This window comes from Pelobates fuscus, chromosome 7 (assembly GCF_036172605.1).
Source record: "Pelobates fuscus isolate aPelFus1 chromosome 7, aPelFus1.pri, whole genome shotgun sequence".
Lineage (NCBI taxonomy): Eukaryota > Metazoa > Chordata > Amphibia > Anura > Pelobatidae > Pelobates > Pelobates fuscus.
This window is the reverse complement of record NC_086323.1, coordinates 160,773,807-160,788,773: the sequence shown is the minus strand read 5'-3', so window position 1 is coordinate 160,788,773 and position 14,967 is coordinate 160,773,807. Positions and strand designations below refer to the sequence as shown.

Genomic DNA, 14,967 nt, shown 5'->3' with positions numbered 1-14,967 from the left:
TAACCAAGTCTTCAGACCTCTTGGCTGGCTGCACAATCTCTCTAGCCTGGTGGCAAATCAAAGAGAGCTAGGCCTGAGAGCCACAAATGCCTTTATAAAGTCAAGAGCTATAACATTGCAGGCAGGAAGGAAAGCTGCAGACTGGTCTAGTGAAAAAGCTCCGAAGAGACCCAAGTCAAGCCTCAGCGACTGGGGCTGAAGTGCTTCAATGTCCCGGCAAGTGGCTAGGAAGCAAACTGGGTAGAAGTACTCGGTCAGAGTACAGGAGCTCTGTCACATAAGGTATGCTTGTGTTAACTAATGCAAGTGCAAGATAGAATTATTTATTACACTGGAAAAAGTTAAGTGGGTTTAATCCCAGCCTACATCACAGAAAGATACAGAGGGCCACCTTGGTGGGACACTGGTGCATTAGCCACATATAACGCATCTACTTGTCCTGTACACCATATAATTATATATAAGCCTTTTTACTGCAATAAAATTTGCATATTATCTATAGTCTATGTGTTTCCCCCATACATCTGTATTTTGTAATCTGATATGCTTCAACAAATTTGTAGTCTCCCTGGTTCGTGAGGCACCACAGTAGTTGATCCACTTATAAGTCTGTTCCTGCTTTGAATTTTTAAAGTACTTTTTTTTTCTTTTTTACATAATCACATACATACACACACATTCCCAAACACACACATTATTATTGTTTGTTTTTAAATTATGTCTGCCCAACCTCTCTAACTGTGCTTGTGAGAGATGGAATGGATCCTTTCGTTGGTGTCTTTTGGGAGCTTCTGGGTTTATGTCCTGCTCTGTGACATCACATCCTGGCTTTCAGCACCAAGAGTGTGAGAGGGAACTGTGCGTAGCATCTACGGTCCCCATCTCCCCTACTGCTACATGCGTGGGCAAGTGTCTACTCTGCTTTATTGTAGCAAAGTGCAAGTCTGTTTTTGACTCGAGCCGGCCCTGCTTTGTCATGTGAAAAATGTATAGCTACCATTTAAAAAGTGAGCAATCTTTAGCGGGTGTATGTAAATGAAAGCATCACAGAAGAGTTAAAATAATCATAAGATAAACTATCGTGATCCACTATTTTTAGCAATGCAAAAATAGTGGATCAAATTACAGTGTAAGCTGTGATGCAATAGAGAAAAATAAATAGTAAACTTTGCATTTGAGAACATTCACCAAAATAAATAAATAAAAATGGTCCTTTTTACAGTAAGAACAGTAAACATATGGAATTCACTGTCTAAAGATACATTGCTATCAAAACTAAGTCACTAAGTATAGGCCCTGTGACTTAGATAAAATGTTGATCCAGAATAGAAGTGATTGGCATCTCAGAGTCAAGAAGGAACCTTTTCCTCTTTTTTTGATATAACATTAGAAAAAGCTTCAAATTTTGTGTCTCCTGATGCTTCTGTCTCCTGGGAATTTTTGAAGGGTTGAACTTGATGGACTGTCTTTCTTCTTCCTCTTCTTCTATTGCTATATTTCTGTTACTTCAAAGTACAGTTTAGTCATTTCTCCCGGGGGAATATGATGTTATACGATACTTTCCTTCTGATATAACAATATCTTTTTGACATTAGCAGAAAAGTAAAATCTATTTAGCTCTTTTTATATGTGGAATAATTGTAGTTTATTCCTCTATAATGCCTCGACATGTGGCAATAATAGCTCTGATTCTTCTTGAAGAAGTAAACACTTAGATGAACTGGATGAGATCTTACCCTTCTCCTCTGTTGCACCAGATCCATATATCTAATTAGGACCTGCTGTAAACTAGATGGCTTGTAAATTAAACTAGAAGAGTTCTGGGTATTCAATACATAATCTATAAGTAATGGCATTAACCATCAGCTATCTGAATGAGTCTATGCAAAGCTATTTAAGCCCCTTAAAGATGTAATTTGTTGCAATACAAAATGTGATATACTTGTTGGAGTGCCAGTGTGGCCTCCAATATGTGGGCCTGACGTCTAGATGCCTCAAAACAAGACTAGCTGAGTACTGTCGCAACATTATAAAAGGTTATTAGAACCACACAGTATCCAAGCATTTTTTACAACATGACAAAATTCCAAATTCCAAAAATTCCTCGCCATCCGCCTGGGAAACAACTGGCCGCCTGTCCCGGGGAGGGCCTTGTTTGCCTCGCAGTAGACACATCCCTGCTGGTATCCCTATAGAAAAGGACAAATAGACTCCTCTATGGGCTTTGGCTGCTACCTTTGCAAGTTTACACACTGACTTTGGACTTTTAAATTTGTTACTTGTTCTTTGTTTTAATATTTTAAACGTTTGTTCACCTTTTCCTGCTTTGCTGCTTTATTCTATTTCTCTTGGGTCTTTGAGGGAGCCCCATCTTTTCGGTTTGCTGCCACTTTTTCTTGTCTATTTGGTTGTGCAGCGCTCATCCTTCTGTTTGCTTTTTATCCCTTCACCACCAAGGTTCATAATGGTTGTAAATACTTTTAGGATAGACCCATGGGGTATACCCTTTGTTCAGAAAAACTACTAAGCACACTGTAAAAGCCAATCATAGTGATGATACTGTTTGACTTATTAAAAATAATACAAAGGGATTTGTATAACTTATATCTTTAACGCTTAAATATTTCACCATTATAAGTGTCTGTGGGTTGTATAGTTTTGCCTATTTCTCCTTATTACTCAGTCATTAATCTTACTGAGAGAAGTACAGAATCGTACAATGTGTCTTGAAAATGTTTGCACGTTTTAATATAAATTTTATATAATTTACATTTTTTTTTTTGCCTTGATCACCTATTATACAGTGATTATGTGCGGATGTGCAAATTGGTACTGGCCAGGAATTTTAATCTTAGGGAGTAATTGTTTTGGATAAGATTTGTTTGAGCTTTAATTAGTCACTGGAGGTAGTTTAGAAAACGCTAATATCTTGGCATTTATAAGGCATATGCATTTTAGGCATCTGATTCAGATTTTGGAGCTATCACTTTAGCAACACTAATAGAAATGTTTTATCAATACTTGCAACACAGCCGCTTCCACTCCCACTACAGATCCAGATAACGTTAAACATGTAAATACATACCCCCAATTAATGTGACATATGAAAATGAGACAGTGGTGGGTGGAACTTATGTCACTGCCTAAAGAGGCAGTCTGCCCCAGAAAAGCAGAGTCCACCTAGAAAAGGGGTGTGTTAGATTACAGAGTGAATACTAGGCTGACTGACTTATTCACAGATCAGCCCACTATTCATGCCCATTGTGAAAAGAAAATGTTTGGCAGGACAGTATCCTGAACTTAGGGCAGTCCCTATAAACACAGGGCAGTTGGATGGTATGTAAATGTAAGCCATGGAAAATACAAAGCCTAGTGCTTTTTAAAAAGAGAGACGTGACATGATTATATAGTGTACTTGACACACACATTTTATGGAGGTCGTTGAGGAATTTCAAGACCTTCATAATAAACACTCCTGTATTAAAATGGAAATCACTGTGAACTATATTATAGTTTGCCTCAATGAAAATATCACCCTGTTGAGAATATTGATTTTATCTGGTTTATATATATATATATATATATATATAACAAAAAAGGTGATATACTGACTTTAAAGACACAATTTATGATAGTGACCATCCAAAGGAAAAGAAAAAACCCTTAGATTATCTTTTCGAAACTTATGCGACTTAACATTTAGAACTTAAAAAATGAATAAGAACATAAGAATTCCTGTTCTGCTGAAATAACAAGCTTGTCTAACAGAAGTGATGCCAACAATCTAGGCCTTTGAACAGCTGCCTCGTGTACCAAGAGAATCTCTTTCTATTCACTAATGGCTTATGTTTCATCTTTTTTTCATCAAGGGTTTTGTCATACTAACAGGAAAGCTTCATTACTTTAAGCAACCACTGCTAGGCACTTCATGTCACAATTTCTAGACCAGAGATGCTCTGGCTGCTGTAGAGTTATGTTTATGTATGCAGAGCTATCATGTGGGCAGAGTATTCAATGGTTGTGCTCGATTTATTCAATTTAAGCAAATAGAATAAAAATTGCATTTCACATCAATAAGCATTGCACAACCAGGGAAATTGGTGATTTTTAAAGCAGTGTAAATATCCTAGAGGGGAAGTATTGCTTAAAATAAATATATATTTTCAGTTCTGTCTTGCAAAGTTCTGCTGGGTTTCTATCCAAAATTGTACGGTTTGAGGTTTTCTTTCACTGTAGTGGAACCATACAGGCAGTTAACAGGTTCATTAAGTCCATACTGTGCAAACCCAAAACCTCATATTAGCAGCTAGCAAACGTGCATTTGATCATATTAACCTTGTTACTCTTTTATTCACATGAATTCAGTCCTTCTACTGCCTCATCAACATATTCTTTAGCATTGTACTCTCACTGCACAAGATGCCCATTGTTTTCATACACAAGAAATATACATGCACATGTAGGCCCACCGGGAAATTTCCTGGTGGGCCGTGGCACCCGAGGCCGGGCACACAGCCCAAAACATCATGCTTATGTAATTTAAATGATTTTAAATTACCGTATATACTCGAGTATAAGTCGAACTGAATATAAGCCGAGGCCCCTAATTTTACCCCCAAAAACAGGGAAAACTTATTGACTCGAGTATAAGAATAGGGTGGGAAATGCAGTAGCTTCTGGTAAATGTCTAAATAAAATTAGATCCTAAAAAAATTATATTAATTGAATATTTATTTACAGTGTGTGTGTATATAATGAATGCAGTGTGTGTATGTATAAGTGCAGTGTGTGTGTGTGTGTGATGCAGTGTGTGTTTGTGTATGTGTTGCAGAGCCTTGGTGGGGGGTGGGCATTTTTATTATTATTTTTTTTATTATTTTAATAATTTTTTTTGGTTTATTATTTTTTATTTTATTATTATATTTAAATATTATTATTTATATTTTTTTCGTCCCCCCTCCCTGCTTGATACATGGCAGGGAAGGGGGCTCTCTTTCCTTGGTGGTCCAGTGGCATTGGCAGTTCAGTGGAGGGGGCTGGCAGAGAGCGTTGACTTACCTCTCCTGCAGCCCCTGTCAGCTCCCTCCTCCTCCGCGCCGGTCCGGTCAGCTCACTCTGCAAGTCCAAGTGTAAGTCTCGCGGCTGCGCTCTGACCCCGCAGCTCTCGCGAGACTTACACTGGGAGCTGACAGGGGAGCTGACCGGACCGGAGCGGAGGAGGAGGGAACTGACAGGAGCTGCAGGAGAGGTAAGTCAACACTCTCTGCCAGCCCCCACAGCCCCTTGTCTGTATTATGGCAATGTAAATTGCCATAATACAGACATTGACACGCGTATAAGTAGAGTTGGGGTTTTTCAGCACAAAAAATGTGCCGAAAAACTCGACTTATACTCGAGTATATACGGTAAATGATTTTAAATTCCGAAGGGAATAAAGGAGGAGGAGCTGGCAGCTGGTGCGGCTGCAATTAGGCTGCTGGCGGCTGGAGGGAGACCTGTCAGTCTCCCTTCATTATGTCCTGCCCCTGCTGGTAAGCTCCACTTCCTGAAAGGAAACTCCGTCTCCTTGACAGAAGCTCCACCCCCGGACACACGTTGCTGACCTCTCTGCAAGGAAGAGGCCACAAAATGGTAACTTACCTACCAGTGCCAGGTAAGCTTCAGCCATGACAGTGATTGTGTGTGTGTGTGCCTGCTCCTCTGTGTGTGTGTGACTGCTAGTGAGTGAGCTTGTATGCTTGTATGTGCTTGTCAGATTGTCTGTAGTGAGCATGTTTGTGTCAGTGGGCTCGTCTGTTGGAAGCATGTCTGTGTCAGTGAGTTTGTCTGTAGGGAGTGTGTGTGTCAGTGAGTTTGTCTGTAGGGAGCATGTGTGTCAGTGATCTTGTCTGTAGCGAGCATGTGTGCGTCAGTGAGCTTGTCTGTAGCGAGCATGTGTGCATCAGTGAGCTTGTCTGTAGCGAGCATGTGTGCATCAGTGAGCTTGTCTGTAGGGAGCATGTGTGCATCAGTGAGCTTGTCTGTAGCGAGCATGTGTGCGTCAGTGAGCTTGTCTGTAGGGAGCATGTGTACGTCAGTTAGCTTGTCTATAGGGAGCATGTGTACGTCAGTGAGCTTGTATGTAGCGAGCATGTGTACGTCACTGCGCTTGTCTGTAGCGTGAATGTGTGCGTCAGTGAGCTTGTCTATTGTGAGCATGTGTGCATCAGTGAACTTGTCTGTAGTGTGCATCAGTGAGATTGTCTTTAGTGAGTTCATGTGTGTTAGTGAACTTGTCTGCAATGAGCATGTGTATGTTATTTTTCTGTAGTGAGCATGTGTGTTTGCGTCAGTGAGCTTCTCTGTAGTGAGCATGGGTGTGTCAGTGAGCTTCTCTGTAGTGAGCATGGGTGTGTCAGTGAGCATGTGTGCGTCAGTGAGCATGTCTGTGTGAGCTTGTCTGTAGTGAGCATGTCTGTGTGAGCTTTTCTGTAGTGAGCCTCCAGCAATGCTGGTATCTCTGCAGAAGCAGAAAGTAGATCCTACCATTTATTAGCCCCTATTTTAGGCTTCTCTCCCACTATCCCAGTTTTCCTCCCTGTGGACAATTGCCTAGTGTCCCTAGATGCGGGTAACCAGGGAGCACAACCGGGATGGTGGGAGAGAAGCCTAAAATAGGGGCTAATAAAAAGTAGGATCTACTTCATACTTCTGTAGAGATACAATGTGAGTGCACCATTACACTTGCTTGCACTGTGCGATGGGCATTAGGTCCAAACAGAGAGAATTTGAGCAGCATCAATTTTAAGTTCTTTTTCTACATGTACATATTTGCAGTGTTTTGTAGCAATGCATTATAGGGCAGGTATACTTTTTTTTTTTTTTACGGGGCTGCTTTTTAATCCTAGTCAGGTCCAGAATTAGAAGCTGCTAATAAGGGCTAGGTGTGTGATTTTTAGCTAACAAAAAAAGCACTTACCGGTGGTAGACAGGAATTCCATGTGGTTGTGTCATCGCTGCTAGTACTCATATCAACATTGCAATGGTCAATTTGAGATTGACTTAATCCATGCACTGCCCCTTCATCTTCCATCTCTTCATTCTGCTGCCGTTTCAGACTGGCCAACATCTGCATTTCTGAGACGCTCATCTGGCTTGACTGACAGTTAATCCAGTCGTATCCCTTAATAGACACACAGAAGGGGCCATGCAATTAAATATCTAAAATACCATTTATTACACAGTTTCCAAAAAAAATTAAAAAATAGCACAAACAAACAAATCCAACTGTTTTTGAAAATGCTCGGTTTAAAATTATATCTTGACCACAAACTATAATTTGTTAGATCAATTATTTCATAAATAATTATGGTCATATCATAATGTAACATTAGAATGGAGGATTTATCAAAGAAAGTGTGCATTTATTTGTATTAGTGTATCCTAGTCTGTTTTCTGCTACACAGACAATCTGTCCTTCCAGATGTGCATTACTTTAAAGGGACATCCTAGGACCCAGAAGACATTTTACCTTAAGGTGTTAATCCATTTACAATGGGTTTAATCACCAAAAATGACACCCTACTGCTTGGTCCAGCTTCTTCCGCCGAGGAGTCAATCAGGCCTCTGACTGGGCAAAGCTGATAGACTAAGACTGTCAGCTAATGCTCTTACCACTGGCTCCCTATTCATAAAATTAATGCTCTCATCATATTCACTGACTTGAAGTTGTTATAGTGCCCAAAGCCTAGCTTCTAGCTATATCACTAACTCCTCAATTGCACACACCTGAATATATATTTTAGTAATGGAAGAGCTTGTGTTTTGAAAATAGGCCTACAATCAGTCACATTTTCACATTGAATAAATGTTATGTTTTATTTCTGAATCTTCAGCACACTATATGTACATACAAAATACGTTCTAACAATGCATACTTATATGTGCAGAATTATGCAGAAAGAAATGGGTTATATTAAAGCTCATAAAACCAAATTTTAGCTCAAAATGTACAACATTTACATGATGAAGATAGTTTTACTTGAAAAAAAAAGTATTTTGAAACCCTCAGATCAAGGAAACAAAGCTTTATGATAAAACCATAGGTGTTCCTTGACCTGAGTACTTTATAATAGTATACTCTGTAAGAGGTAAAATTGTATTTCTGACCATTTCTTCATCATGTAAATTTTGTGCATTATGTATTTTTTTTTATCTAAAACACGAGTTATATGAACCTGTAACTAATTCTAACAAAACCTTTTTATTTTAATACATTCATGGTGTACTGTAGATTTCTATTTGTATTTAACTCACACTGCATGCACCTTTACCTGTATATTCTCATATGTGCACCTACACTAATATCAACATTTTTTTTTTTTTTTTTTAAATATTTAATATTTTAGATCTTTGAGTTGCCCAAACATCACAAAAATACATCTGGATACACATTCACATCTCACTAACATCCAGGCACAGATTTACACAATTATAGCACCAGGGTACAATGTGTGATCTAGCACTCTTGACACACACACACTCACTCACTCTCTCTCTCTCTATATGATGGGCAGAAAAAGTGACAAGACATATCATGGGGAAGCAAGCAAAAATATTTTTTTGTGGCTATATATATATATACATTGTATGTAATAGATCCAACACAAAACCTAAATAAAGATTAAAGGTTGGAGGGTGAAAGTAAGGGAACAAGGTATGTTACTTTTAGATTCCTTAGACTGTTTTATGTCTCTTTTTTTTTTTTGGTGCGCGTTGAAATTCTTTAAACAAAGTATTTCAACATGGTTCAGAATGCAAAGGAACACGCCAGAAAACGCCACCTACGCACAGCCTGTTTCAATCATTTAGTTCACATCAGTATAGTATTAGACATTTTACTGGCTTACGATAATGAAGCTTCGGAGATATGTTAAGCTTAAAGTGGGTAGAAAGGAAACCTATATAAAGCAGAGTAAAGCATATAGTTGTATTGTCTTTTATTTAAAAGGCTTAGAATGTATAAACTGTTCTGGTAACACTGCAAGTGGCTTTTAAAAGTTTGTCATCTGTCATTCACTACATACTTTACAACTGTCCCAGAACTAATAGGACAGTCCTGATCTGGGAGCCTACATTAAAATACCATGCTGTTGAATGATATCACTATAGTGACAACTTCTGTTTCATAATAAGTATGTACTGCCACAATGCAGGGTTTTATTGATAGCATTTTGAACTCCCAAAACAAAGGGTACATGTGACATTAAGATCTTTTTTTCTTTATAGAAGAAATGTAATCAGGGCCGGCGCTACCATAAGGCGGCACAGGCGGCCGCCTTAGGGCGCTCCGGCCCAGGGGCGCAAATGTCCGGGTGACCGTCAGGAGAGAAGCACACAGCACTCCTCTCCTGCCGGTCACTTCTTGTAGTGTGACCGAGCGGCGGCAGCAGCATCCCCACAGACCAGTATTCCTTCCTGCATCATGCCGCGGACTGTGTGTAGGGGGCGGGGATATGAACACGTCATATCCCTGCTCCCCGCGTAGCACACAGCCCGGCTGGCTCCTTGCAGGAGCTGGAAATACCGCCCCCTCCGGATCTGCATGGTTGGAGAGCAGAGAGGAGGGGCTGGGAGAGGAGATCAGCCCATAACTCCCAACTACCTCAGCCAGATCCTCACACTGGATTCCAGGGAAGCCACCCTCCTGCACCCAAAAGGTAGGAAACAGGAGGGTGGCTATAAAAGTATATATGATTAGCATGTGTATGTGTGTGTGTATCTGTATGTCTGTCAGTGTGTGACTATGTGTGTGTGTGTATCTGTATGTCTGTCAGTGTGTGACTGTGTGTGTATCTGTATGTCTGTCAGTGTGTGCATCTGTATGTCTCTGTGTGTAGGTGTTTGTATCTGTATGTCAGTGTGCATGTCTGTCAGTGTGTGTGTGTGTGTGTGTGTATGTTGTCAATCTGTGTATCTGTATATGTACCTATATATATATATATATATATATATATATATGTGTGTGTATCGCAGTGTTTGTGGCAATGTTTGTGTAAATGTGCATACATCTCAGCAGTAAAACGCCAACACTACATACAAAGACACCCCTGCATTCAAACGTCAACACAACACACCCCTACATTCACATAAACATACTCCATACTGTATACAAAAACATGCTTACATTCAAATACATAAACGCTGGCCTGAGATGTAAATATGTACTTGTGACTGCATGTGTGACTGCTTGTGTCTTTATGTCTCTCTATGACTGTATGTCTGTGTCTGTATGTCTTTGTATGACAGTCTGTCTGCATTTATATGAGTTTACCTGTAAGTGTAGATTGTTTGACTGTCTGTATGCATGTGTTTGTTTGATTGTGTGTCTGTATATATTTGTCACTGTGTGCCTAAATAACGGTCTGTATGCCTGTATGATTGTGTGTTTCTATTTTTGTGTCTTTGTGCATATATGTATTTTTGCCCATTTATCTATGTTTGTATGGGAGAAAGAGACAGAAAGGGGCTGGGGGAAGAAATAGACATAGAATGTGGCTGGTGGGGAAGTAAGACATAAACAAGAGGGGTTGTAAGAGACACACTAAAGAGGGTGTAAGAAACAAAAGAGCAAGACATTAAAGAGAGGGGATATGAAGCACTAAAGAGGGTAAGAAATTCAAAAGGGGGCTACGAGACTCAAAGGTGAAGATGCATTTTTTTGTTGGGGAGGGGGGGGGGGGGGGGCAGCAAAATGCATCTTCGCCTGTGTAGCCAAAAATCCTTGCACCGGCCCTGAATGTAATGATACCTCTCTGCAGTGCTGTCTCTTCCGCAACATTCCTTGCACCTCCCAATGTCACAATGCCTCATTCAGATGTCATTCATGACATGAAATGCTTGCCCTTTGCCCCTTTTATAATTAACTCTATATGCAATATGCAATTTTTTATGATGCCTACACACTAGGATGACATCACGCTTCCCTTTTAACCAATCCTATACAATATAGGGTATATAACTTCCTAGTTGTCCCTATTTCCCTGCTCTGATGTGGTTTCTGCAGTGGTGTATCCTGGTTTTGTGCTGCCCTAGGCATGACAAAAGTCAGGAACCCCCTCACCCCACCCCGCTCAGCTCCCTCGTGCGCCGCGTAGTAATGCTGGGGCTGGAATTATGTCATATTCCGGCTCCGGCATAACTGCTGAACAGGAAGATTAGTGCTCCCTCGCCGCCTGCCCGGAAAGTGCCACTGCTGCCAGCTTGGGTGGCCCTGAGGCAGCCACCCGGCCAGCTCCTTGGCCCCCCAGGACAAGAGGCTGGCAAGGCATTTGCCAGGGCGATTGGGGGCAGCTTTTTTTTGCCGGCCCCCAGAAAGTGCTGCCCAAGGCAAATGCATTGTTTGCCTCGGGGTAAATACACCCCTGGGTTTCTGTAAACCCATGAGTGTGTAATTGTCTTCTACTTACCCGTTTTTTGACTTTGGTTTGTCTGACCATTCTTGCTCTCTGTAACCCAGAACTTGGCTTCTGTCTTATTTTGTGTACCTCCCCTATTGGTATTTAGGGCCCCCGCCCACCGCTCAGGGGTAGGGCCAGGGGGGAGGACATTAGGTCCCCCCCCTTATTAGTATTTAGGGCCCCCACCCACGGCTCAGGGGGGGAGGACATTAGACCCCCCCTTATTAGTATTTAGTATTTAGGGCCCCCACCCACCAATCAGGGGTGGGGGTCAGGGGGGAAGGACGCTCAGGTCCCCCCCTTTATTAGTATTTAGGGCCCCCACCTACCGCTCAGGGGTGGGGGCCGGGGGGAGGACATTAGGTCCCCCCCTTATTTTACTGTAGGGCCCCCACCCGCCATTCATAGGCTGCTCACTTTTTAATAGACATGCCCCTACTTGCAGTATAGTGAGTAGGGGCATAATTTACAAATACTAAGTAATCTTTACTTAGTATTAGTACATTTGTCTGAAAGACCAATTTAGGTCTTTCAGCTTTTTAGTAGATAGCTCCCTAATACCGTCGGAATTAGGGAGTTATCTACTTATTCATTCCTGTCATTCCATTGACAGGCTAAGTAACTTACATTTTATAATTTTATATGAATGTATGTTACTTGATTGTTGTAAGTGTTGCAAATGCTTACAGCTGAATCCTGGCTATGTTTGTATACTTTTTATGTAAAATTGTATACAGTGTAACATTCTTCATTCTTCCACTGGGTAAGTTTATAAGTACTGTGCTTTGGCACTTCGGCAACTTCGGAAATTCGGTAGTTTTGGTAATTAATCTATTCGGACATTCGGAAGTACCCGAATGTCCGAATTGCCCTAAATTGCACATGTCTACTGCTTTCATATACTGCTTACCAGGTACGAAATTTGTGGAGTCTCAAATATTTGAAGGAACTAAAAAATGCATATAGTGAACATAATTTTAAAGCTTTACTTTTAGCTCAAAACAAACCTAACACAGAGAGGAAACATCAATGTGTTCATTATCCAAAATGGAGATGAACAATATGATTTAACTTAATCTCCAGCCTAAGCACCATAACCCCTACCTGCTTATATAACGACAATACACCAATGGTATCACTGCCTTCCAAACATGGATAAAACTGTTATTGCTAATGAAGAAGTAGAACTCTGGTGAAAGGGGGCCAAGTGGCTTGTGTCTTGGGAACCCCCATATTTGGTCAGACCACTCAAAAACCATTTAACCCAGAATGGGGGGGGGGGATCTAGTCTGCCCATCTAGTCTGCCCAATATTTCAAAATACCTTTAATTAGCCGTATCTTATAGTTAGTATGGCCTTATGCCTATCCCACGCATGCTTAAACTCCTTTACTGTGTTAACCTGTACCACTTCAGCTGGAAGGCTATTACATGCATCCACTACCCTCTCAGTAAAGTAATACTTTCTGATAATAGAAAGTATTATCTATTGTGTTCCTTTGTGAAAGTACCCATGATGAATATCTCAAAACAAAAGTCGTTTGCCTATCAAATCCTACTCTGAATTCTGTCCCACCCTGTAGAGCCTGACATTTTAAACTATGGGCTGGATTATCTTAATTTGGTCATGGTTTACTCAATTTACTGAATAACAATTTTACCATGGATTTCAATGGTGAATTACCATTCAGTAAGAAGAGTAAACCCTTACTATGCTAAGAGAAGTCAGACTTATATTTGACAACGTTTGTCTACTAGGTCGACGCAGAAAACCTACCTAGTTTTCCTTTGAATCCTCCTGTATGGGAGACGAGTCCCCAACAATTTTGAAAAGGACTCATGCTTGGAGCTTCAGACATTTTTTTTTTTTTTTTACAAGATTTTAAATGGGGTCATGGGAAATTTAAATTGAGCTACATAAAATACTCATTAAAATGAAAGCAATGTAAAAATAATGTCGCCTGTCATGTGTACATCCTCATAATCTTGAGATTGTGTTTATGATAGTCCATCTCTGGACTGACAAGGAAGGGCGGGACATGACTGATGCAGAGATAAGGGGATGGGACAACAGGGATACAGTGTGACAATATGGGAACTGGATATAGAGAGGAAAACTGGATGGGGACTTACCAGTCAGCTAGGAAAAGTAAAGGGATCCTGACTTTCCTGCCCTCCTTCCCTAGGTGCTAATTGTTTGCTTGTTTTTCCATGTGTGCTTTGGTTTTTCTCTTCTTGTTTTGTCACAGCATGCAGGAGTCCTGGCCAGCGCAGTCCAAAGCGGAAGAAGGTGCTGAGGCGGCTTGGGGAGTCGCAGCCTGCCGGAAGCTGATGGCAGGAGCAGGCTGTTCCGGTCTCTTGGTTTAACGGGATAGATCTGCCTGTTGGTGAAGCTTTCCAACAGCCGGCAGTGGTGAATAGTTGCTGGCATTGATTAATTAATAAAGCTGTGGCCATTGCCCTTACCCAACAGATCAAGGTCTAACGTGTCTTATTGGGCAACGGGTGGGGGTTGTTTCTGGGGTGTAGTTAGCAGTCATGTTCTTTCAACATCTGCAATGACTATTTTCTAAGCAGATTTGTAGGACTCTACTAATGCAAAAACAAGGATTATTGCAAAAAGCAACTTTAATAACAATGTTTATAGTATTCAGCACAGAAAATATGCTCAGATTTGGAAAATTACTGAAATGTGTGCTCATTATAATGGTAGGTATGCTCCCTTCTTATTCTCTTAAAAGTAATGTACGTGAAATCTGAATGATCAGGGACGTGCAGGCATTTTCTTAAGAAGCTGGAGGAAGATTTTTGAAACCCCGCAAGTTGTTACACTGTTTTAGATCGTACTTGGAATGAAAAAAAAAGGATCATCCGTGTGTCATTATTTTATATCTGAGCTTTTTATTCAGCTTTAATGTTTCAAGAGCTCAATTTTTCACACATTTCTCCCATTGTTACATTGCCTGTTTTGGGGAGATTTATGCAGTTCTATTATAGACTAAAAATAACTCAATAGGCAGCCTGTTGGAAAGAAAAAAAAAGATTATGAATAAGCTGGGAGGATATGTCTAGAACAAAATGAATCTCTTCTTTTCTGTTTAACAGGGAAAAACAAAGATCTGCCATGAATGCCAAAAAAATTATATACATATTTGTTGTAAGAAGTGAATGTTCTGTTTATAAATCTGTAGAGACAAACATCCTGTAAATAAGTGCCCATCTCTATCTCCAAGTACATATATGAGGATGTGCATCTCACTCACCCTCCCATCATTGGTAAAGATGGGTTCATATTTGAGCTTATGTGTGAAATAAGATAATCTCTGAATCCAGTACATTTAGCTACTATACTCAGTCAATTCCCCTCCTTGCTGTGGCAAGGGTCTAACCTTAAAGAAAGTAGACACAGTGGGGGCGTGGGCAGCCGTACAACTGAGCAGACGTGTTTGCAGGGAGCTCCTGCTAAACACACTGAAAATATCCCAAAAAGCCACAAAAAACCTACAGCTCAACCCTATAACTAAGACAGT

General features: G+C 40.6%; 1 protein-coding gene across 1 annotated transcript in view; it reads right to left on the bottom strand.

The window, feature by feature from the left end:
- CFAP20DC (CFAP20 domain containing) overlaps nt 1-14,967 on the bottom strand; it is a 340,832-nt gene that overhangs the window by 88,853 nt on the left and 237,012 nt on the right. The window contains exon 14 of the mRNA XM_063427556.1: nt 6,959-7,162. Within this exon, the coding sequence (XP_063283626.1) occupies nt 6,959-7,162 (204 nt within the window). The remainder of the gene's footprint in view (nt 1-6,958; nt 7,163-14,967) is intronic.